The 25,290-nt window shown below is 37.0% G+C and overlaps 4 protein-coding genes across 4 annotated transcripts; all 4 read right to left on the minus strand.

Annotated features, from left to right (window-relative positions):
- Positions 1-3,171: 3,171 nt before the first annotated feature.
- On the minus strand, positions 3,172-8,035 carry GCK72_015661 (uncharacterized protein; the record flags this gene model as incomplete). Its single annotated transcript, XM_053731047.1, has 6 exons — positions 3,172-3,477; positions 4,267-4,805; positions 5,360-5,618; positions 6,347-6,817; positions 7,772-7,876; positions 7,946-8,035. 6 exons carry the CDS (start codon positions 8,033-8,035, stop codon positions 3,172-3,174), a joined length of 1,770 nt encoding a protein of 589 aa, XP_053585819.1.
- Positions 8,036-11,108: 3,073 nt separating this feature from the next.
- GCK72_015662 (uncharacterized protein) lies at positions 11,109-13,227 on the minus strand (the record flags this gene model as incomplete). Its single annotated transcript, XM_053731048.1, has 6 exons — positions 11,109-11,484; positions 12,140-12,228; positions 12,276-12,296; positions 12,351-12,572; positions 12,615-12,719; positions 13,120-13,227. 6 exons carry the CDS (start codon positions 13,225-13,227, stop codon positions 11,109-11,111), a joined length of 921 nt encoding a protein of 306 aa, XP_053585820.1.
- Positions 13,228-14,306: 1,079 nt separating this feature from the next.
- On the minus strand, positions 14,307-16,117 carry GCK72_015663 (uncharacterized protein; the record flags this gene model as incomplete). The annotated part of the gene is made up of 6 exons (XM_053731049.1): positions 14,307-14,324; positions 14,369-14,720; positions 15,245-15,336; positions 15,389-15,598; positions 15,646-15,741; positions 16,013-16,117. 6 exons carry the CDS (start codon positions 16,115-16,117, stop codon positions 14,307-14,309), a joined length of 873 nt encoding a protein of 290 aa, XP_053585821.1.
- Positions 16,118-18,438: 2,321 nt separating this feature from the next.
- Positions 18,439-24,996, minus strand: GCK72_015664 (uncharacterized protein; the record flags this gene model as incomplete). Its single annotated transcript, XM_053731050.1, has 6 exons — positions 18,439-19,115; positions 20,239-20,826; positions 20,877-20,920; positions 22,097-22,550; positions 23,440-24,170; positions 24,695-24,996. 6 exons carry the CDS (start codon positions 24,994-24,996, stop codon positions 18,439-18,441), a joined length of 2,796 nt encoding a protein of 931 aa, XP_053585822.1.
- Positions 24,997-25,290: the final 294 nt, after the last annotated feature.

Below are 25,290 nucleotides of genomic sequence, written 5' to 3' on the forward strand. Positions count from 1 at the left end.
AATTAATGTAGACACTATTTTAAGCATTTTTTGTGTTCAGAACAAAATTCCAGCTCAACACCTTCATAGTGAAAATTTTGAAAATTCATGAAATTTTCGGGTTTTTTTCATGAAATCGTTTTTATCTCGACAGTGACACGAGAAGACAGCGTTTTTTATTTGATATTCGAAATCTACATAAAATTTGGTATCGGAAACATGTTGTCCCTACTCGTAACTCGGGGACCAAAGAACGGTTTTTGAGGGAAGAATGAGAAAAACTTGGATTTTAATTTTCGAGGTCTTCCGGTAAATCATTTTTGATGTTCCAAAACAAAGGTTTTTTGAATTTTTTTCATTCAGTCATGTCATTTTATTTTATTCCCAACACGATTTTCGATCATACCACAAAAATTTTTTCGAAAAAATTGATTTTTTGAATTTTTGAAATTTTTTCCTGAAATGAATCATTTGAACTGAAATATGAAGGATAACAATATAAAATTAGGAGGATATGATTGAAACATAAATTAGGTATATGAAAAAACTGAAAAAATTGATTAATATAAAAATTGATTAATATAGCGAGACTTTCGAAAAAAAAATTGAAAAAAACCTTTTCTGACTACCAAAAAAGGTCAGACCATTGAACATGTATGAGTCTCTTTTTTTCAATTTTTTTTCGAAAGTCTCGCTATATTAATCAATTTTTGCAGTTTTCTCATGTTTTCTGTCATTTTTAACACAGTCCTTTGCCAAATAACGTTGCAAGTACAAAGTTCCTATGCATCAACTACCGTAGTTGAACATTTCTCTAAATTTCATCATGAAATCGTACGTTGCAGATGACCCGATGATGGAAATCAGTTTTTTCATAAACCTAATTTATGTTTCAATCATATCCTCTTAATTTTATATTGTTATCTTTCATATTTCAGTTCAAATGATTCATTTCAGGAAAAAATTTCAAAAATTCAAAAAATTTTTGTGGTATGATCGATAATCGTGTTGGGAATAAAATAAAATGACATGACTGAATAAAAAAATTCAAAAAACCTTTGTTTTGGAACATCAAAAATGATTTACCGGAGGACCTCGAAAATTAAAATCCAAGTTTTTCTCATTCTTCCCTCAAAAACCGTTCTTTGGTCCCCGAGTTACAAGTAGGGACAACATGTTTCCGATACCAAATTTTATGTAGATTTCGAATATCAAATAAAAAACGCTGTCTTCTGGTGTCACTGTCGAGATAAAAACGATTTCATGAAAAAAACCCGAAAATTTCATGAATTTTCAAAATTTTCACTATGAAGGTGTTGAGCTGGAATTTTGTTCTGAACACAAAAAATGCTTAAAATAGTGTCTACATTAATTTCCCGTTGAGATTTCATAGCTAACTACTTCAGGAAAAATTTTCGAAAAATATCGATTTTTTGATTTTTCTAGGTACCCAGGTGACGGACCTGGCCAAAAAGTACTCCGTTCTGCTGAAAACACTTGATACTATCTCTGATCAAAAGGATTGACAAATCGGAGATGGTCAACTTTTTTCGGGTGAACATGGTCTGTTGATCGATGCTCGATCGACTCGGAGAGTGCGTCTTAAGATTTATGATAGATTCCAAAAAATCATTGAAAAAAAATTGGGAAAAATCAACAAAAAAAGAAAAAATGGTGCGGGGTCGAACCAGGGCAAAACTTTTCTCCTCCTAGGCTCTAACCACCTGCGCCAATCGAACACGTTTTTATATTGTCGCCGTAGTCTTTACAAACGTGGTAGGAGATACAGCAAATCAATGGTAAAATTGGTCAGTTTTCAGGTCGAGATTTCAGACACTTAAAGGTCACGTAAGCAACTTTTGAAAGTTGATTTATAGGTTTTCAAACATGCTCTTTCGACCTGTATAGGTCGTTTTTGCTGGCGTTAGCTCCCACTTAAAAGGTTCCCTCGTTAGTATCAATCCAATTAGACACGGTATCAGTCAGATTAGCTTGAATCATGGCATGGTAAAATTAGTGTCGCGTCTAATTAGTTTGATGAACCGTCTTGTTAGATTAATGCGCCGTCTCATAAGATTGGTGTGAAATCTTGTGGAATTAGAAGAGGCGTGCGAAAAAAATTCAGAAACTAGTCGTGAAAGACGGACTGCAATTGAAGACTTGAGGAGCCATAGAAACAGAAAATACGATTTCGAATTTGAACGAAATCAGTTCTTAACAAAAATTCGTAAAAAAAAGCGCGTTTTGTATTGACTTCTTCTTGGAAAATCCACATGAATTCAGTTATTTCAATTTCCGAGGTCTAACTTTCCCTATTTGGGATTCTGGGCCAGCAAACAGACTTACCACACAATCCCATTGTTCCCAACATTTCTGAAGACAACTCGTCCAATTATAACGAATGTGCGGTTGAATTATTTTAGTAGCATTATAGAATGCCCCATAGACAACAACCATTTTCACATTTTTAGATATTTCAGGCGTATAGCAGAATATCGAGAAAACGAGACAAAACTCCAGAAAAAGAGTTTTAGTCACCATTTTCCAAAGTGAAAATGAGAAAAGTGAAGCCATTTTGGTTCCGTTTTTCTAGTTGCCACATTTGACACCTCCCACTTTGTCTCAAGTGGTCTCACACCTTTTTTTCCGAACAAAAAACTAAAGAATCAGAGATCCATGACCTAGAAATCCACCAGGTGGGTTAGAAACCCAAAACTAGTCCGCGTATCGCATTCAGGAGAACGAGAGTTTTCAAAAAAGTACCCACAAGCATAGGTTTGGAGTCATTTGGGTTTGACACGAAAACCACGAAGATTACTGTAGTTTTCGCGGCGAGACCCAAAATGCTCGGAACATAGGCTTGTGGGTACTTTTCTGAAAGCTAAGAACGAGCTGAGTGTGGTGGGATGGGCGGCGGACTAACAAGAAATACATTTTTGAGTCTCAACGCAAAAGTTAGGGAATTTAATGAATTCAGCAAGAAAAACACAATTATATTTACAAATACATCGAAAAAACATTGAAATAATCAAGAAAAGTGAAGCGAGAGGAGAAGAAATAGCGCCAATTGAAAGAAATAATACCAAAAAAGGAAGAAAAAACGAGTTTCTAGCGAAAATATGACGAAAAATAGGGAATTTGGGGGTAAAAAATACAAAAATTGCGATTTTAGGGGAGAAAAAAGACAAAAAATTAGTTTAAAAGCGAGTGAACAACAGCTCCAACATTCAAATTGCGTAAATCCGCATACGTCTGTCCACAACCGACGAAAACGATGGGTTGTCCAGTGATATAAGTCATCGACACCGCCGCTCCGACTTTATCGTCGATCGTATCGAATTTCGTCAGGACAATTCCGTCGATCAGTCGGGGTTTTGCTCCGGGTGCCGCGTGATTTGCAAGCGCTTCGTTGAATTTCACTAATTGATCGACTGCCTCGTTTCCGACGAGCGCCTCACCGACGAACAACACCAAGTCGGGCTCGTTCACGCGGATTAGCTGAAAAAATTCAAAAAAATTGAATATTTTCGTAGGAAAATCGATTCAAAACCTAAAAATAAACCATAAAACCTAAAAAATTCATCAAAAACGGTGTAAACCGATCAAAATCAGTCGATGGCCTAGAAACCCAAACTTTTGGATTTCTAGGCCACCAATCTCAAAATGCTCCGAAATATGACAATATGGGGTTTAAAATTCAGGGAATTTTCTGGAGAGACCGAAAATCTTGGTTTGGTGGCCTAGAAACTCAAATTTGGCAGTTTTTGAGGTGAAATTAGCGAGTTTTTCAAATAATTCAACGATTTCTCTAGTAATATTGATGCCATAAGTCAATTTTAACTTTTTGGGCTCCATTTCATAGTTTTGAAACTCAAATTCGTCATTTTTGACCTAAATTTCTGCAATTTTCCGTTAATATTTGAGTTTCTCATCCCCATGGCCTAGAAATCCACCAGGTGGCCTAGAAACCCAAAACTAGTCCGCGCATTGCATTCAGTTTGTCGAGAGCTTTCAGAAAAATACCCACAAGCCATGGTTTGGAGTAAGTTGGGTCTCGACACGAAAACCACCAGGGTTACTGTAGTTTTCGTGGTGGGACCCAAATTTATTGGAATATAGGCTTGTGGGTACTTTTCTGAAAGCTAAGAACGAGCTGAGTGTAATGGGCGGACTAGTTTTGGGATTCTAGGCCACTGGAAGGATTTCTAGGCCGTGATGGCCGAAATAGTTCAAAATCGGTCATTTTCACTCAATTTTTTCGATTTTTGGCTCATTTTTCGCCCTTACCTTAGCCAACTCTCTCATCAACGGTTCATTATCCTGCATACGTCCAGCAGTATCCACCAGCACCACATCGAAATCTCTCTCAGCCGCAATTTTGATAGCAGCCGCCGCGAGACCAGCCGCATCTTTACCGTATCCCTGTTCGTACAAATGTACACTTTGTGGATGCAATGCATTCAAATGTCTCGTGTGAGTTCTCAACTGTTCGACGGCTCCCGCACGGAACGTATCACCCGCCGCAATCAATACTCGATGCTTATTTTCCGTCAACCAAAATGTGATTTTCGCCAAATTCGTCGATTTTCCGACGCCATTCACCCCGCAGAATACGATGACGTACGGACGACCGTCTCGTTTCGCCTCGATGACGTCACGGAGGATATCGACACGATGTTTTGGAGTGAGCAACTGGATAAGGGACTCACGGACGGCTGTTTTCACTTCGGCCGCCGTTCGGGAGAAGTTATTCACCACTTTTCCCTCTAATTTTGATATTACTGATTGACAAATCTTTTCAGCTGGTTCGGAGGCCACGTTTTTCACTGAAAATTTAATGAAAATTAGTTGGAAAAGGTGGAAACTTTTAAAAATTGAGCATTTTTAATCGATTTTTGACAATTTTCGCATTAAAAACGTGGTTTTCGACGACTTGGGGTAAAAACCGGGTTTTCAGTCATTTTTCCCGACCAAAATGGCCGATTTCAACCCAAAAATGAGAAAAATTACCATTTTGACCAACATGGCCTAGAAATCTTCCTGGTGGCCTAGAAACCTAAAACTAGTCCGCCCATCGTACTCAGCTCGTTCTCAGCTTTCAGAAAAGTACCCACAAGCCTATATTCCGATCACTTTGGGTCTCACCACGAAAACTACAGTAACCCGCGTAAATCGTGTCGAGACCCAAATCGCTGCAAACCAAGGCTTGTTGGTACTTCTCTGAAAGCTGAGAACAAGCTGAGTGTGATGGGCGGACTAGTTTTGAGTTTCTAGGCCACCAGGAGGATTTCTAGGCCATGATAACATAAAACTCAAAAAAGTGAATTTTCAGCAATTTTAGCTCAATTTTTCCCATTTTTCATCATTCTTTCGCACTCACTAATCAAATTATCCCTCATTTTCTCGATAAGCGGTGTCAAATCGTCGCTCGTCAGCTTCTTCTCTCCAACCAATCCCTTTATCATACTAAACCATCCGCCACTCTGTTTCACCACCGTCTGATGATTCTCTTCTGAATCCCCGTCGTCTTCGTCATCTGATTCTTGTAACGACTTCAAATCTCCTTTCAATGATCCAATTTGTCCACGCATACTCTCAACGAATCGATTGTCCTCTTCGGCGGCGGCGGATTCGTCGTTCTGCAAAAAAATTGGTTGGAAATGATAATTTTGGCTGAAAATCTTCATAAAAAAGCTGAAAATGACTGAAAATATGCCAAAAATCGTGAAAATACGGTCAGAAATCACTTAAAATTGATCCTGACTCATTTTCAGCCGTTTTAACCTCAATTTCGCAAAATTGAGGCTATTCGGTTGGAAATTTGGGTGAAAATGGACAAAAATGTGTTAAAAATGACAATTTTGGTTGAAAATCTTCGAAAAAAGGCTGAAAATGACACGAAATTCGTCAAAAACGCTCAGCAATCGCAAAAAATTGCTTCGGCTGAAATCGGTCAATTTTGGTGTATTTTCAGCCAATTTTTATCGATTTTGTTACATTTTCAGGTAAATTGGGTGTAAAAAGGTTGAAAATAACAGAAAATACGCCAAAAATCGCAGAAAAACGCTCAGAAATTGCATCAAATCGCTTAAAATTCACCAAGGATAACTGAAAGTTACCGAAATCGATTTTCGGCAATTTTCAGCGGAATTGGGGCAATTTTTAGCCGATTTCACCCATTTTCCAGCCAAGTAACTTTCGGCCGATTTAGACCGATTTTCAGCCAACTTTCAGCCGATTTTGAGCAATTTTCAGCTAATTTTGGCAATTTTCAGCCGATTTCGACTAATTTTTCATTTTTTATGAATTTTGACACAATTTGGCATATTTTCAGCCAATTTTTCGCATTTCGATATATTTTTCCTACCTCTTTCTGATCCGATCGATCCAACGCCTTCAAATCGGACGGTTTTCCACTGAGAGCCCAAACTCTCGCCTGTTTTCCCTTCGGTTTCGGCGATGTCGGTTGCTCCGACTCCGCCCCCTTCTTCTTCGTGGCTCCGCCCTTTTTCTGGAATAATTCCTGACGTCTTCTGAGCACTTCCTCATCTGGAGACCCTGGGGGCGACGTCGACGTGTATTCTGAATCCGATCCAGAATCCGCCGCGATTTTCGCCACTTTTTCAGCGTTTTTCGCCGATTTTTCGACGTTTTTCTGTCCGGGACGAGAGACGATAAGAGAATCGATAGTCTTCTGAGATTTGGCGGATTCTGCGAACGTCTTCGGCTTTTTGACGATGGATTCAGTGGCACGAGCGGATTTTGCCGCTTGGGAGAGCACTTGTTGGAATGTGTCGTCGAAATCACCGTAGATGTTGGACGGTGGCGTTGTAAGAGCCTGAAAATGTGGTTTTTGCGATGAAAATGACCGATTTTGAGCCAAAATCCGGAAAAATGAGCCAATTTGAGCATCACGACCTAGAAATCCACCTGATGGCCTAGAAACCCAAAACTAGTTCGCCTATCACACTAAGCTCGTTCTTAGCTTTCAGAAAAGTACCCTCAAGCCTATATTCCGATCAATTTGAGTCTCGCCGCGAAAACTACAGTAACCCGGGCGGTTTTCGCGTCGAGACCCAAATAGCGGCAAACCATGGCTTGTGGGTACTTTTCTGAAAGCTCTCGGCGAGCTGAATTGAATGCGAGGACTAGTTTTGAGTTTCTAGGCCACCGGACAAATTTGAGCGTTTTTCAGAGGGAAAATTATGAAATTTTGATGAAAATCGAAATCAGGAGTGGAAATTATCAATTTTTGTGAAAAATCGTCTGGAATTCAACTGGAATCATAGAAATTGAATGAAAATCCAGCTTTTTAGGCTAAAAATGGTCTGAAAATATGATTTTTATGCTGAAAAACGTGGTTTTTGGGCTAATGATATGGTTTTTTGAGCACAATCGGCCTTGTGTCTGTAAATTCAAAAAACCTGAGTTTCACACAATTTCAGTTCAAAAATTTACAAATTTTCAGCATTTTTGGGTATAAAATGTTTGTATTTGGTGAGAAAATGAACAAAAAACGTGAAAAAATGACTGATTTTTGCTGAAAATATGCCTAAACTTCATTCTGACTTAATTTTCAGACATTTTGATCTCGTTTAATGCATTTTAAGCTGATTAGGCCGGAAGTTTGGCTGAAAATGGTCCATTCCACACTGAAATATACCAAAATCCAAGATTTTATCTCAAAAATTGAATTTATACTCCATTTTTACGGAATTTTAGCTTATTTTCACTCATTTTCAGCCATTTTTCGAGTATTTTCAGCTCAAAAATTGGATTTTCCATCACCTACCGTCTCATCCTTCAAATTTTCAGCGTATTCCCTTCGGAAACTATCGACAACCATATTCAACAACTTCTCCGCATAATTCAAATTCACAATTGTTTGATAAATCACCTAAAAATCACATTTTTACTCAAAAATTTAAAAAAAAGTGTTTTTTGGCTCGAAAAACACTATTTTTACCAAAAAAACGACGTTATACTCGTTATCCAACTGAAATTTCATCGTATAATTGCCCACTTTCTTCTGTCCATTCGTTCCACGACCTTCCATCAAAGTGGATTTTATCAACTCGTTATTGATTGCATCTGTGAAGTTGTTGTCGCCTTCCTGAAGGGAAAATGGGATTTTTTGGGAATTTTAGGCTGAAAAATCTTCAAAAATGTAGTATTTTACGGGAAAATGAGGTTTTTGTGGTTTTTATAGAGAAAAAGTGAGCTTTTTGGAGTTTTTTAAAGGAAAAATGTGATTTTTATGTAAAAAACGCCAATTTTTAGACCAGAAATCGATAAATTCGCCTGAAGGAAAAATTCAGGGTCTTGAGGGGAAAAATGAGATTTTAAAGCTGAAAAATCGTCTAAAATGTAGTTTTTAACAGAAAAAAAGAGATTTTTTGGGGTTTTTTGAAGGAAAAATGTGGTTTTTATGTCAAAAAACTACTTTTTTTCAAAAAAAAAAATTCAGCTAACTTTGGGTTTTTTGAGGAAAAATGAAAATTTTGAGCTGAAAACTCGTCAAAAATGCAGTTTTTAGAGGAAAAAGTGGGGTTTTTGAAGTTTTTTTGACGGAAAAATGGGATTTTTAGGTCAAAAACGCCAATTTTTAGACTAGAAATCGATAAATTCGCCTGAAGGAAAAATTCAGGGTTTAAAAAAAAAAATCGATAAACTCCAATAAAATGCTAAGAGAAATTCAGGGTTTTTGAAAAATGGGATTTTCAGATTTTAAGCTGAAAACCCTTCAAAAGTGTAGTTTATTGGAATTTTTTAAACGGAAAAATGTGATTTTTGAGTAAAAAATCTCAAGTTTTAGAGTTTTTTAAAGTGTTAAAAGACGATCTTTGAAAATGTAATTTTTAAGGGAAAAAGTGAGGTTTTTGGAGTTTTTTGAAGAAAAAAAGTTGATTTTTACGCCAAAAATAAGTTTTTGAAGGGAAAAATTAGATTTTTGAGCTAAAAATGTGTCAAAAATTTGGTTTTTTGAGGGACTTTAGTATAACAATCGAATTTTTTTAATAAAATCTGCCGATTTTAAGTTTTTCCTGCTAGAAAAGTCTTTTGAAGTGGAAAATTGAGATTTTTAAGCTGAAAATCTAGAAAAAGAGAGTTTTATAGTTTTTTTTTGTGTTAAGAACGACTTTTCTCAAGAAAAATAAGGTTTTCAACTCAAAAATCCAATTTTTAGACTCTAAATCAATAAAATTCCAGTGAAATAATCATTTTTCCAGTTTCCTATGCTAATTTTGAGTTTTTTGGATGGAAAATCGATTTTTCTGATTCTTTTTGCAGTTTCTGCGTAGTTTTTACCAATTTTTCAAGCTTTTTCATAGTAGAAAACCAAAAAATAATTGTTTTAATTCCGTTTTTCGTGAAAATATTTTTTTACAATTGTTTTCTTTTAAAAATCAATATTTCTGGGTGTTTTTTAACACGACAAACCTGATAATTCCAGAGACAAACTCCTCCTTTTGTAAAAATCGAAAAAAGTTCGATCATTTTTGCTGAAAATAGAGATTTCCAGTCGATTTGTTTCTCTATTTGATTCAAACTGCCAACACGTGTAGTTTTGTCGTCAAATCTGATGCATTCGGGTACGCAGACACCCGATCTGACGACATATTGCGGACTTTGGGAAATTCTGTTTTTTCGAGCGGGAAATTAGGGAAAAGTGGATTTTCGATGGTTTTTCGTGATTTTTAGGGTAAAAATGTGTGAAAAAATCAGAAAAATCGCTTAAAATTAATAGAAAATGATGTAAATCAACGAAAAATCAATAAAAATCGGGAAAATTTGAAGTAGATGCAAATGTCTCTTGAAAAAATTATTTCTGAGCGCATTTCGTGGGTTTTTCGTGAATTTTAGGGTGAAAATATGTGAAAAAAATCGCCCAAAATTAATAAAAATAGAATAAATCAACGAAAAATCATCGAAATCGGGAAATTTGTGTTAAATGCAGAAGTCTCATGAAAAAAACAATATCTGAGTGGATTTCGTTGGCTTTTGAGATGAAAAATAAGAAAAGTTAAACAAAAATTATGAAAAACCTTTGAAAATCATTAAAAAATTCAGAAAGTTAAAGAAAATGCGTTTTTGAAAAGTTTTCGGTCATTTTTCGTAAATTCGGAGAGAAAAATGGAGAAAACATGTGAAAATTCAACAAATTGGCGGAAAAATAATAAAAAATCGCAAAATATTGTACAAAAATAGAAAAAAATACGAAAATTCTCGAACAAAACTGGTTTTCGAAAAATCTTCTGGGGTTTCTGTAAAATTTGAGCTGGAAAAATAAGAAACTTTATCGAAATCAGTGAAAAACCTTTAAAAACAATAAAAAATTCGAGCGAGCAAGAGAAATTTTGAAGTTTGGTCTTTTTTTGTGATGTTGGGGTGAAAATTTTTGGAAAAGCACGAAAAATAATGTTTTCGTCGCGAATTTTTGAGCAAAAGACTTGGCTGAGTGCAAGCTTGATTTTCACGTTTATTTGTCGTATATTTCAGTAAAAACCGCGACGCGCACGCAACGCGACTCGGAAAAATATTTTACGCCTCGCACGAAAAAGTAATGGAAATGAACGAAATTGCTCTAAATAAATAAAAAAAATGGAAAAATATAGTTTTTTCCGCGTTTTTTTCGACACAAATGGGTTAAATTTTTAAAAAAAATTAATAAAAAGAAATCAGCAACAGAGTTGCGCGGAAGTGATTTTTTCTAAAACGGAAGTCGGAAGTCGGAAGTAAAATTTCTAATCCGGAAGTCGGAAGCCGGAAGCAAAATTTTGAAAACGGAAGTCGGAAGTGAAAAAACGCCCGGAAGTCGGAAGTCGGAAGTAGATTTTTTCGGTAAGATTCAAAAATTCCTAGAAAAAGTTCTTAAAATTCGCGAAAATCAGTGAAAAATTCGTTTTTGGCTGAAGAAAAGCTCATTTTCTGTCTTTTTAGACCATTTTTCCTTGTATTTCTGCAAAATGACGGAAGTCGGAAGTAAAATTTTCAAAACGGAAATCGGAAGCCGGAACTCGGAAGTGAAAAACAGCCCGGAAGTCGGAATATCGCGCAACTCTGATCAGCAACAAGGAAACATTTATTAATAAAAAAGAGAAATTTTCGGAAAAATATGAAAAGCTTGGTCACATATTGAGATATTGACAATCTCCAGTCCATCCTAAGAAATAGAGTTCGCCTCTCTGATTAGGCTGACTTTCACCATTGTAATTTATCACGAAATAATTAATATTCGGAAGTGGGACTCCCGAATACAACGGGTACTCAATCTTAGTTGTGTTAAAATAAATAGTTGCGACATCTTTCGTTGACGTCACTCGAATTTCGAAATCTTCTTCCGGTCCGTATGGATTTGGGTAAATTTCGGGTATATTCCTCAGCAATTGATTGTTATTCTTCCATATTGTGATACTCACATTATTGGAAACGTCGTGTTCTTGATTAAGAATAATGTAGAGAGGGTAATCGGAGGTTTCCGTGTTCAAAAATGCAATTGTGGTTCTGAAAATGTGATATTCAAATTCAGTGAGTTGAGAGCTTTCAGAAAAGTATAATCATGCCTATGTTCGCCGAAAGTTGGGTCTCACCACGAAAACTACAGTAACCCCACGTAAATCGTGTCGAGACCCGAATTCTTCCAAATCATGGCGTGTGGGTACTTTTCTGAAAGCTCTCGACGAGCTGAATTAGTAGGTTATTTTCAAATTATGTAAAAATTTGCGTTTCATCGCGAAAAATTTAATTTTTCAAATTTTGACTTTGAGACCCATAATTTTCAAATTTTTGTCTACGCGATCAGATTCAGCTTGTCGAAGGCTTTCAGAAAAATACCCACAAGCCTATATTCCGAGCAGTTTGGGTCCCACCACGAAAACTACAGTAACCCCACGTAAATCGTGTCGAGACCCGAATTTATCCAAACTATGGCGTGTGGGTACTTTTCTGAAAGCTCTCGACGAGCTGATTTCAAAAATGTAAATTTTATTGGGCTTGTGACAAAACCTATAAAGTTATAACATAAAATGTGAAAACTGGATTTTCGAAAATTTTCGAAAATCCATAATTTAGTCAGTTTTTGTTGGTTTTTATTGGTTTTTAGCGCAAAATAACGGAAATTTTTTTAATTTCCCGGGAAAAAATTGAAAAAAAAACTCACACTTTCCCCAGCTTCGCTGTCTTCCCTCTCATAAAAAATGTCTCTCCTGGTGAGAATGGTGACGTCAACTTGTGATAGTATGGGTACTCCTAAAAACTACTTTAAACCTAGAGATTACTGTAGCAAAAAAACTCACTTCAGTGATGTCGAGGGGGACCTGAAATTTTTTTTTTAATTTCAGATCAAAAATAACTACAGTAGCCCAACTTACATAATTCTCTGGAATATCAGTGAGACAATTGAGCATACCGTAGTTGAAATCCCATGTTTCAATGTTTATTTCTTCGGTGTAATCCCACGTTTCTGGTGAATAAGTAACTTCAGATTTATAATAAGTACCCTCTCCATTTGTTATAATCAAAGAAGATGAGTCATTCCCAAAAAGGGGCGGAGCTTGGGTCTCACGGGGACACGTGTCGGTAGGAAGGCTTATCTGAAAATATAGTTTAGATGGATTCTGGAATAATCAGAATACCTTGAATGCAACTTTTTTATTAGACGAACTGTCTAGTATTTTCACATTTCGAACATCCTGAATTGTGAAAAATTTACAAGATTTCTCAGTGAGTTGGTGAACTAGCTGAAAATTGATTGGGATTGAATTTATTTCAAATTTCATTAATGCCGTTAGAATCGGGAGAACGAGAGCTTTAAGAAAAGCATAATCATGCCGATGTAGGGTCTCACCACGAAAACTACAGTAACCCTTGTAAATCTATTTGAGACCCAAGAAACACACGATATTCATATTCAGCTAGTTGAGACGGTTCGAATGAGTATAATCATGACTAGGCTTGAAGCAAGTTGGGTCTCGACACGATTTACGAGGGTTACTGTAGTTTTCGTGGTGGGACCCAAATTGCTGAGAACATAGGCTTGTGGGTACTTTTCTGAAAGCTCTCGCCATTCTGAATTCAAATATTTTGTTTTCGCGGCCTAACTTCCTCAATATGAGATTCTAGGCCACCAAACAGACTTACCACACAACTCCAAGTATTCAAACAGTTCTGAAGACAATCCTCCCAATTTTCTTGGGTGTCGTCAAGATTTTTACAAAAGACGTTGGGTTCCCCGTAGACCACAACCATTTTCACATTTTCAGATAATGGAGGTGTATAGCATATAGATATAGAAGGAAACAGGAGTAACAAGAAGATTATAAACATTCTTGTCTCTACCAAAAGAATGAAAAAATGTTTGAGAAAAGTGAAAAAAAAAAAGAATTTTGCTCTCGTCTTTTGGTCTTTACGAGTAAAAATGTGGTTACTAAGCAAAATCCCATTTCGTTTTTCTTTTCTTTGTGTCTTTTTTTTGTTTTGCGCGTTTTTTGAAGTCACCGACGAATTCGTCAGTTGCTTGCAGAAGTAAATTCCTCTTGGATTACTGTAACACATTCCGACTACAGTAATCCGTGTAAATCTGGTCGAGACCCAAAACACACACTATATTCAGATTCAGCTCGTTGAGACGGTTCGAATGAGTATAATCATGACTAGGTTTGGAGCAAGTTGGGTCTCGACACGATTTACGAGGGTTACTGTAGTTTTCGTGGTGGGACCCAAAGTTATCGGAATATAGGCTTGTGGGTACTTTTTTAAAAGCTCACAATGTGCTGAATTCAAAAATGTTATTTCCTTGAAACTAGTGTCAAGACTGACCGAGTTGCAAAAGTATAATCATGCCTATGCAGAGTCTCACCACGAAAACTACAGTAACCCCTGTAAATCTGGTCGAGACTCGAAACACACATGATTTTCAAATTCATCTCGTTGAGACGGTTCGAATGAGTATAATCATGACTAGGTTTGGAGCAAGTTGGGTCTTGACACGATTTTCGAGGATTACTGTAGTTTTCGTGGTGGGACCCGAAGGGGCCGAAACCTAGGCTTGTGGGTACTTTTCTGAAAGCTCTCGGCGAGCTGAATTCAAAAATGTAATTTTCTTGAGGATAGTGTCGAAACTGACCAAGTTACAATAGGAAATGTGTGAAGAAAAAAACATTTTCAATTTTTCGAAAAATGTCGAAGTTCTATAACTTGACCACTATCATTTTCACATGATTTTGCAAAAAGAAAAGTTTATAGTTATCTTCTATATAATTTCATTTAAAAAGTGGTAATGAAATGTTTATTTATCATATTGTTCCATTCCAATATCGCACAACTCATCAATTCATTGGTTCATACTGAAAATAATTATAATTTTTCAAAGTTACTCCTCCAAACTCACCCAACAATTACCGGACCATCCAATATAATAAATTATCACATTCTGAAATTTTTGAGCACTATCATTTATAATAAATTGCGTTGTTTTCGACATCGGAACTTCTTTGTTGAACTTCAAAGGGTACTGTAGCAGTGTCGTGTTCAAATACACATTGGCTACAGTATCCGTCGAGTTTATGCGAATTTCAAAGTCATGTTGAGGAGTGTATGGATTTGTCAAGTTTTCTAGAATATATAGTTGTTTGTCGTTGTTCCAAGTGGCGATGTTTATAGTGGTTTGACCAAGTACCCCGTTGGTTATTCGAATATGAATTGGATAAGCAGATGGGGGATAGAAAAATGAAATTGTGAATCTGAAAGTATGAAAATTGAAATCAGCTCCTTGAGAGCTTTCAGAAAAGTACCCACACGCCTATCATCCGATCACTTCGGGTCCCACCACGAAAACTACAGTAACCCTCGTAAATCGTGTCGAGACCCAACTTGCTCCAAACCTAGTCATGATTATACTCATTCGAACCGTCTTAACAAGCTAAATCTGAATATTTTGTAAATTTTGGGTCTCGACAAGATTTACTGGGGTTACTGTAGTTTTCGTGGTGAGACCCTGCATTTATACGTTTGTAACTCGGTCAGTTTTGACACCATCATCAAGAAAATCACATTTTTGAATTCAGCACATTGAGAGCTTTCAGAAAAGTACCCACAAGCCTATATTCCGATCACTTCGGGTCCCTCCACGAAAACTACAGTAACCCTACATTTTCGCGTCGAGACCCAAATTGCTCCAAACCTAGGCTTATGGGTACTTTTCTGAAAGCTCTTGTTCTCCTGAATCCAACTACAGTAATCCTATCCCCTGAATTTCAAAACCCACTCATTTCCATCCTTTGGTGTTTTTCCAACCACAAAGAATGTTTCTCCGGCTGAAAACGGACCGGTGATTGGGTAACTGTATCGGCCACCAGTCTGAAATAAAAGATTACTGTAGATCAAAAATTGTTTACCTTTTTTAACTCACATAATTCTTTTCAAAACTACCGTAATCCTTTGGTATATCTTTTGTGCATTTGAAAGCACTATAGCTGAAATTCCACGTGGTCGGTGTTTCAGTTATTTCAGATTTATAATAATTATCCGATCCATCTCTGATAATCAAAGAAGATGAGACATTTCCGAAAAGGGGCGGAGCTTTGGAAGGCGCGGGACAGATGGCGGAAGGGAGATTTTTCTGAAATTAATTTTCAGATAATTTTACATTTTGAATTTTTTCTCGACCTTAAATGCCACCCGTTGTCCTGATACACTTTTGGTTACTGTAGCAATATTTGGTATATTGAAATATTGACATCCATTGGGTAGTTGGTAAACTAGCTGAAAAATTTGTACGGGTTGATTTTCAGAAAATTTCAATAGCAGATTTGAATTCAGCTTGTCGAGAGCTTTCAGAAAAGTACCCACAAGCCTACATTCCGATCACTTTGGGTCTTTGGGTCCCACCACGAAAACTACAGTAACCCTCGTAAATCGTGTCGAGACCCTACATAGGCTTGTGGGTACTTTTCTGAAAGCTCTCTTCACACTGATTCTGAAAATTATAGTTTCATGGCCTAACTTTCCAATTTAAGCCACCAAACAGACCTACCACACAATTCCAAGAGTCCAAACATTTCTGAACACAATCTTCCCACTTTTCTTTGGTATTTTGAGATGTCGCGAAGTTTTTTGGTGTCCCATAGACCACTATCATTTTCAGATTTTCAGATATTTTGGGATTCAAGGAAACAATTAAAGGGGGCGTGAGGAGAAGTAGGAGAAGAAGCATTTCTTGGGAGAGAATGGTTAGTAAAAAATTTTTTACTAAAAAGGAGACCATAGGAATCGCAAAACTGAAAGTTGTAAAACTTTTATTTGCAGTTATGATGTCAGAAACTAAGTTTACGATGTCAAAAACACAAATTTTTTAGAATTTTTGGTTTTTGGATATAAAAATCGCAAACATTTTTTGCTGTGCTCTACATTTTTATGACACTTTTTGTAGAGGGGAGTTATGTGACTGGTCTGTTGGGTGGACTAGAATCTCAGAATGGGAAAGTTAGGTCATGAAGCTATCTTTTTCAGAATCAATGTGAAAAGAGCTCTCAAAAAAGTACTCACAAGCCTAGTAGGGCCTCGACACGATTTACGAGGATTACTGTAGTTTTTGTGGTGGGACCCAAAGTGGTCGGAATATAGGCTTGTGGGTACTTTTCTAAAAGCTCTCGACAAGCTAAATTCAAATCTGCTGTTCAAATTTCCTGAAAATCAAATCCCAAAAGTTTTCAGCTAGTTTACCAACAATCCAATGGATGTCAATATTTCAATTGCTGCAGTAACCAAGTGTTGATCAGGGAATCAGAATCTCAAAATCAACGCATTTGCTCTGTTTTGAGCTTAAAACCAGTCCGCAAGCTGAGCTATCGACTTTCGAAAATTTTCGAATACTCAGTTTTTATAATTTTCTGTGTAACTTGGTAATTTTTAACAGGAGGCGGACGAATGAGGTACTTTTGGAATCAGCTCCCCGAGAGTTTTCAGAAAAGTACCCACACGCCTACAGTAGCGAGCATAAGTGAGCACCCCTTTGTACTTTTATGTGTAACTCAGCTGAATCATGTCCGTTTTGCCTAAACTTTTTTTTGAAAGGAAGCCAAAATATTCAGCAATACGAATATAGGTTTTTTTTTAAACTTGCGTCACTGATTTTTTCGATAATCGATTTTTCCTGATCTTGATTTGAAAATCCGAAAAAAAACTTTTTATTTTTCTCTTGGAGTTATTGAGTTTTTGATGTCAAAATGATGGAACATGTTTAAATAAACAAAAAATTATGTTGAATTGGCTTCTCAACTCCTGAGCATCGTGCTAGAGCTCCAGAAGTCAAAAGTAGTGCATTCGAAAAAATCTTCATAACTCCTCAAAAAAGGCTTCAAATTAGCCGAAACATGCACCAAAAGACGTGTCTTGAGTTTTTCTACAAACCAACATCAAAAAATTACAGTTTAAGAAAAAATAATTTTTCTAATTTTTTCACTAAAAATTTTTTTAAATTCCTATTTTTTCTCAATTTCTGGTATTTTGTGACTACAACACGAACAAGGAACACATAGATGTGTTTTATTATGTGTGATAAAGCATCTTGCATGCAGTATTTGAAAGTTATGTATGTTTTTCATCCAGAAAATACCAGAAATTGAGAAAAAACAGGAATTAAAAAAAATTTTTAGTGAAAAAATTAGAAAAATAAATTTTCCTTAAACTGTAATTTTTTGATGTTGGTTTGTATAAAAACTCAAGACACGTCTTTTGGTGCATGTTTCGGCTAATTTGAAGCCTTTTTTGAGGAGTTATGAAGATTTTTTCGAATGCACTACTTTTGACGTCTGGAGCTCTAGCTCGATGCTCAGTAGTTGAGAAGCCGGTTCAACATAATTTTTTGTTTATTTAAACATGTTCCATCATTTTGACATCAAAAACTCAATAACTCCAAGAGAAAAATTAAAAGTTTTTTTTCGGATTTTCAAATCAAGATCAGGAAAAATCGATTATCGAAAAAATCAGTGATGCAAGTTTTTCAAAAACCTATATTCGTATTGCTGAATATTTTGGCTTCCTTTCAAAAAAAAGTTTAGGCAAAACGGACATGATTCAGCTGAGTTACACATAAAAGTACAAAGGGGTGCTCACTTATGCTCGCTACTGTATATTCCGACCACTTTGGGTCCCACTACGAAAACTACAGTAACCCTCGTAAATCGTGTCGAGACTTAAGTTCCTTCAAATCTAGTCATGATTATACTCATTCGAACCCTCTCAACGAGATGAATCTTAATAGTGTCTGTGTTTCAGGTCTCATAGGCATGATTATACTTGTTTGTGAAAGCTCTCGCCTTTCTGACTTTATATATTTCATATTCGTAGCCGGTTAATGTTTGTATGAAGTGATTTTTCGTTCATTTTTATTTTAATCTTCAAAATACTTTTTTGGCAAAATATTTATTCGAATCTCCGTCAATCCAACTATATCCTTATTCAAATTCCACATGAGTTCAAATTAAAGTTGTCATGCATCGCCTTAACAACTTCTACCATTTCCTTCTTTCTTCCCTCCAGATTCCAGTGATTCCATAGTTCCGAACATTCTTCATCTGTCATCGATTTGCCTAGTGATGTAGCAACAACATACTGTTCATTCCTGTCGATATTCATTGCCAATTTCACAAACTTCAATAGAGCATTAAACTCGTTGTCACTGAACTTTTTGATCTGCGAAATGCCGCGTTCAATTATTTCACAAGTCGACGAGAATCTATTCTGATAAAAGGTTCCAAGTAAGTCGAAATAATTGAAAAGTGCACCAGATCTAGCATCAGAATACTTTCTTTTGATTTCCTCGTATTCCGATGCGTTCGTCTTATAATACGAGTCACCCAGCAATACCATATTCCGGAAGAATGATTCATTCTCTTTGAGGTCTCGCAGTGTCTCAAGATGTAGATCAAACCCTTCAACTTTCTCCTCCAAAAGTCTATCTATATAGAGCATGACCACATAAATCTCATTGGAATCATTTTTCGACAGTTCCAATGCATCGAGAATAGTGTAGGAATGGAAGAAAAGCATATCATATTTACTGCTGTTATCTCTCAACATTTCATGAAACGATGATAATGATTCATTATTCCAGTGATTGTTTAGTCTGGCGAAACCTGAAAAAAATAGGAGTGAAAGAATGCGAAAGTGTTGAAAGTGTGGCTTCAGGACGTTTCAAAACTAGATAGATAAATCTTAAAAATAAAAAGTTTTGGAATTTTAGTTTTCTAGGAGCGGTGCGGTCGCGTCGCGTGCGCTAATGATGCCAATTTCAGAACAGTGAACTCGTTTGTACCAACATAATCCGAAAGTTTGAAAAGGGGGAATGAGCTAACTCCTACCGTAACCGTAATAGATGGAAATAGCAGTAGAGCGCAACCGACAACCTAAGGCCTTTCTATGCTTTAGACTCACTTTAAAGAAAGACTGCGCAATTCGAATTCAAAACTGTTTTTTTACATGAATCGACGGAGATTTAAGGGTTGACAATAAGATTCTCTTGAAGGTAGGTCAGGAAGGTAGGTGAAGGTAGGTCATGGGAAAATGCAATGAAAAATTGTACCCTGTAGGTGCGATTCGTCAACTTTGACAGCTCATAATTTTCTTGAATCAAATTTCCGGACCAACCTTCAAGAGAATCTTATTGTCAACTCCTAAATCTGCGTCGATTCATGTAAAAAAGATTTGAATTCGAGTAGCGCAGTTCCCCTTCAAGATATTTTCTGTCTTTCGTCATTTGAAAAACCGCATTCCGCTCAACTCTGTTTCTATGTACCGCACAAAAGTATATTTTAAACTTAAAAGTTTTGCCTTTTTTCAGTTGAACATGTCCAAGAGTGTTTCATAGCAAAACTATTTGTCCCATAAAATCACTTTTCATGGATCTAACAGACTAAGAATAGAATTTCATTTTTGTATCTGACAACTTTTTTGTACGGACACTTCCTAGCAAGTTACATATCGACAAAGTAATTTCTCCCTCAAATCCTCCTATTTCAGTTCAAAATACAGTGATTTCGAGCTGTTCATTTACAATGACTATAAGTCTCTAGGGAGTGTCCGTACAATAAACTTGTCAACTACAAAAATGAGGCTCCAGTCAAAATTTATTTTGTAAGACAGTTAGTTCTACTATGACACACTCTTGGGCATTCTAAACTGAAAAAGGGAATTTTTACTTTTGAGTGGTACTGTATCTGGTTTCAAAACGACCTGAAGACGCTGCAGCAGTCCACTCACCTAGCAAACCAATCGGTCCAACGACAAAATTATCGAGTGGCTCAGTTGTCGATGGCGCACTTGTGGAGGCTGTGATAGCGGGTGTCGGCTCATCAAGAACTCCCAACATTGTCAGCACGTCCTTTGGAAGTTTCCATTCTCCGCTTTTCAGCAACCCGTCAAACTGCGACACATCTTTTCCATTCGTCATCTGTTCAATCGCTCCATGGAAAAACAACCAATTGAATGAAACACTCATTTTCTTCATGAATGCCAAGCATGTACTCAGAAAACTGATAAAACTGTCTGGATCCTTGGAGCTCCGATATGCTAGTTTCAGGTTTTCGACAGCGTTCGCACCGATTTCGCCTCCAATTTCACTGGCATTCGCGTATATCTCACCCTTTCGAACAACTTCGTTCAGATTGTACAAGTAACTTTGCTCAGCCTCCGCATGATTGACGATAGTTTTCAACTCGGTGAACACCAGATACTTCTCATACGATGTAGTTGGACTGTTGCTCATCTGATCAATAAAACTGTGTTGATTCGATGATTGTTGAAGGGCCATGAGAGGCAATACGATTAGGAGAAGGCAGATGCGGATTCCTGCGAAATGTCAAAATGTTTAGTTTTCCTTCTGCGAAAAGTCAACTCACCTCTCATTTCGAACCACAGATTTGTAGTCGGGGAACAAGCAAAACTGAATTGATCGGCAATAGATTTTCTATCGAGATAAGAAAAACTGGAATACCAAGGGGTCACGTTGTTTTTTTCTAACTTTAAACAAATTGATTCTCGATGCGGCACGGCCTTGCCGCGTCCGCAATTGTAGTTTTGACATTTTCCTTCAAAAAGACAACAATTTCTTATATTGACAAAAAATATCAAAAAAGAATTTTATGTGCTAATAAAAGAGTTGAAAACTCAGAGCGTACAGCAAACTTGCGCGGAAGTGATTTTTTCTATAACGGTAGTCGGAAGCCGGAAGTCGGAAGTAGAAATAAGCTTGGAAGTCGGAAGTCGGAAGTAGAAATAAGCTCGGAAGTCGGAAGTCGGAAGTAGAAATAAGCTCGGAAGTCGGAAGTCGGAAGTCGGAAGTCGGAAGTAGATTTTATGGCAAAGATTCAAAAACTCCAAGAGAAAAGATCATAAAATTTGAGAAAATTAGTGGAAAATTAGTTTTTGGCAGTAGGAAATTCTATTTTCTGTCCTATTTGACCATTTTTCCATGTATTTCTGCGAAAAACACTTTTCCTAAATTCCAGTTATGGAGTGACCGAAGTCGTAAATAAAAATCCTTATCCGGAAGTCGGAAGTAATATTTTCAAAACGGAAGTCGGAATTACGCGCAACTCTGGTGTACAGTTTCATTGTTTTTCGCTTTCAGACAGAATTCTTTCAACTTTCAGATTTCTTCCTCTACGATTTGACGTTTTGGCAGCAGCACAACTCTCAGAATTTCTTCCAATAGCAGTATTAATTGTTCTATTTTTTTCTAGTGTTTGCTTTGTTTTTTTCTATGTATTACCCCGTGATTTACGCTATTCCGCAAACTCTTTTGTTGTATAATCTTTGTAGGCTCAGTTAATAGAATTAATTTCAATGCTTCTAAAAAAAGAAAAAACAAAAAGTTTCAAAATGATTTATTTCATCTTTTCATAGTTAAGTCAACTATGATATTTCATGGTACGTAACACAGAAACGTACTATGAAATACGAACGCAATTCTTCAACCAACTCTAGCATTTTTTTCTTTGTGGTCGACTCCATCCGGTCCCAATATTTTTTACATTCCTCCTTTCGTGTCGAAAAAGAAAACAATAATTCCATGCTTCTCAAATCCTGTTCATTCCAACTCAATGCCATCTCAATTAACTTTTTCATTGCGTATAACTTTGTGTCATTCCATTTCAAAATTATCTTGACGAATTTTATGAACAATGGCTCAGGTGTTCTTTTGAGTAAATTAATGAAGTAAAGAAGCGATTCGGAATGACGTCCACGAAACACATTTTGAAGAGAATCGAATTCCGATCCATTCGTCAAATAATACGCGCCGATCACTGCTTCCATCAATCTAGCACTGGGTTCGTGTTCTCGAAGATCAATGAAATATTTAAGATATTGTTCATTCCCTTCTTTTTCCGAATCTTTAATCCACAATACCCATTGAAGACTATCCGAAAGATTTTCTGCTTTGGCTTCATTGTTTACAATATACCAGTAGCCCCATAGGAATCTGGCACCCGTACCATCTTCAAAAGTTTGAAACATCGACTTGTTTCGTAGGAATGAATCCGCTTCCCAATCCTCATTTAACTTTCCATAGCCTGAAACAATTTTTTGTGGTTTTGTTTATATTGGTTTTTGGGAGAAGAAATCCTTCTGGTAATAAGAAATTATTGAAAGACGCTACAGTAAGGCGAAAAAGGTTATCAACTTTAGCTGTTTTCAGTTGAAAATGACCAACTTTGAGAGTGTGTCATGGTAATACTTATTGTCCCATCAAGTAGATTTTTAATGAATTATACAGATCAAAGATAAATCTTCATTTTTGTAGTTTGCAACTCTTTTGTACGAGCACTCTCTAGCAAGTTACATATCGTCAAAGTAATCTTTCCCTCAATTCGACCCATTTCAGTGCAAAATAGTGCGATTTTTGAGCTGTCGTCTTAAAGTCATACTTGCAAACCGGGCCGGCGCGGAACTCGCTTCAAACTCAATATTATAATCTGAAAAATGTACCAGAATGTAGATCTCGACGAGTTCTATGTTCGTGACCTACTACGGGCCGGATGGCTATTCGTTAAGGTGCCGCGGACCGAGAAAAACTGTCAAAAATCGCAAAAAATGGCCAAAAAAGCCATTCTAGGCCGGCCCGTAGTAGGTCAGGGACATAGAACTCGTCGAGATCTACATTTTGATATATTTTTGAGCTCATAATATTGAGTTTGACGTGAGTTACGCGCCGGCCCGGTTTGCAAGTGTGCTTAAAATGAGCATAACTCTTTAGGGAGTGTCAGTACAAAAAAGTTGTCAACTACAAAAATAAAGCTCTAATTTTGACCTGCATAATTTATTAAAAACCTATTTGATATGACAATCAGTATTACCATGACACAATCTCAAAGTTTGGCGTTTTCAACTGAAAATAGCCAAAGCTGATAACTTCGTGGGCGGTACTTTATAGTCCCTAGACTCCTAATTCATTCCACTCACCTAATAACGTGATTGGTCCAACCATCGGATCAGTCGGTGCCACATATACATTCTTGACTCTCTCGGAAGGAATCTTTGGAATTTCATTTGGTTGAAGAACTTCAGTCGGAGTTCTGTACAAGATCTCCAATGCCTCCAACACGTTCACCGGTAGCATCCAATCTCTACGAATCAATAAATCCTTGAGCTGTTCCAGTTTGTATCCTCTGTTCAGAAATATCACTGCTTCATTGAAGAACCACCATTTCGAAGTCTCCGGAATCGTATTCTTATTCATGAATTCCAAACATATCTCCAAGAAATCCAACACATTCTGCGGATTTTCCGACTTTGTGCGAGTTTCTTTTAGCTCTACAAGTGCTTTTGCACCAGCATCACCTCCGACATCAACAGAATTCATATATCCTGCGTTGTCCTTGACAACTTTATGAAGATTCGATTTGTACCAAGGAAACTTGGCTGAATTGATGATATTCTTGAGTTGAGTGAACACTTGTTCCTTCTCCAGTGGAGTGGCTTCGTTGGAACTCATCCGATCAAGAATTGGAGCTTTCAGGAGTGCTGGCTCTTGACATAACACTCCGACGAGCAGTATGCATGCGAGGATCGCTGGAAATAGCCTTGTTGAGGATGTCGTAGGCGCATAATACGACGGAGATGGAAACGCCGCAAAATCAAAGTTTTCCAACTCACCTCTCATGACGATTCGCAAATCCAGAATAGTAAAAAAACTGAAAATTGATGGGAATAGATTTTTCATCAAGATAAGAACAATAATGTGACCACGTGTCCAAATTTATAGGCCTACGAGTTTCTGTAAAATTATTGTTTTTTTCACGCTGGAAATGACATTTGTGAATATTCACAAAGTACTTGAGAAAAATAACTTCATAAAAACATTAACCAATGTCATGACAGAGATAAACCGCAAGACAATTTGAGATTAGAAAGTTAAAAAGTTGGAAAAAAAATTGTCAAAACCTCTAAAACCTAGCTCAAAAATGTTTGGAAAGCAGGGAATGCTGATTGAAATTATTGAAATCAAAATCAGCGCATCAAGTGCTTTCCGAAAAATACCCACAAGCTTATTTTCTGTGCAATTTGGGTCTCGACACGATTTACGGCGGGTTACTGTAGTTTTCGTGGCGGGAATAAATTTAGTCGGAACCTAGGCTTGTGGGTACTTTTCTGAAAGCTCTCAACAAGATTATTTCAAATATTTGAATTTAATCAATTTTAGATCCATTTGACATACCGTAGATTCCCCCACGTTCTGAATCTGAGCTGAATATTCATCTTGTCTCTGTCGGCAACAATTGATATGGAATCCTGACAGTCTTGGGTCCCGATAGCAGTGGCCGACGTCTTCTTTTGGTCGTTTTTCTTCACTGACTCCTGTGTCATGAGTTGAGTGTCCTCAATCCCATCAATTCCTCCGAGATCTACGCTGTCATTTGATTCTGAGCGATGGAGCACACAGGGAACAAGAGAAGCACCATCATGAGCATCCAATGAATTGTCAGTGGGAACATTAGCAGTTGGAGAGAGTGACGCCATTAAGGAAAAAAAAGATAGTTATCAGTGGTTCGAAAGAACGGATTGAGGTGAATGCTAGCCAAAATGACAAATCGAAAAATCGTCGACCGGGGTCGCATAACTTGCCAGATCTGACGCGGCGACGCGCCGACATTACCACGCGGCCCACGGAAATTGTAAGCCGGAACGAGGAAAGGCATGGCGACGCTTAGACCGACAGTTTCACGCCGCTTTTTCCTTTTTTCATCAAGAAGGAATCGAGAGATAAAAAGAATTTATTTTGTCCAAGAGGACAACAAAACTTTTAGTAACCAA

Source organism: Caenorhabditis remanei, chromosome IV, assembly GCF_010183535.1.
Source record: "Caenorhabditis remanei strain PX506 chromosome IV, whole genome shotgun sequence".
In the NCBI taxonomy this organism is placed as follows: Eukaryota; Metazoa; Nematoda; class Chromadorea; order Rhabditida; family Rhabditidae; genus Caenorhabditis; species Caenorhabditis remanei.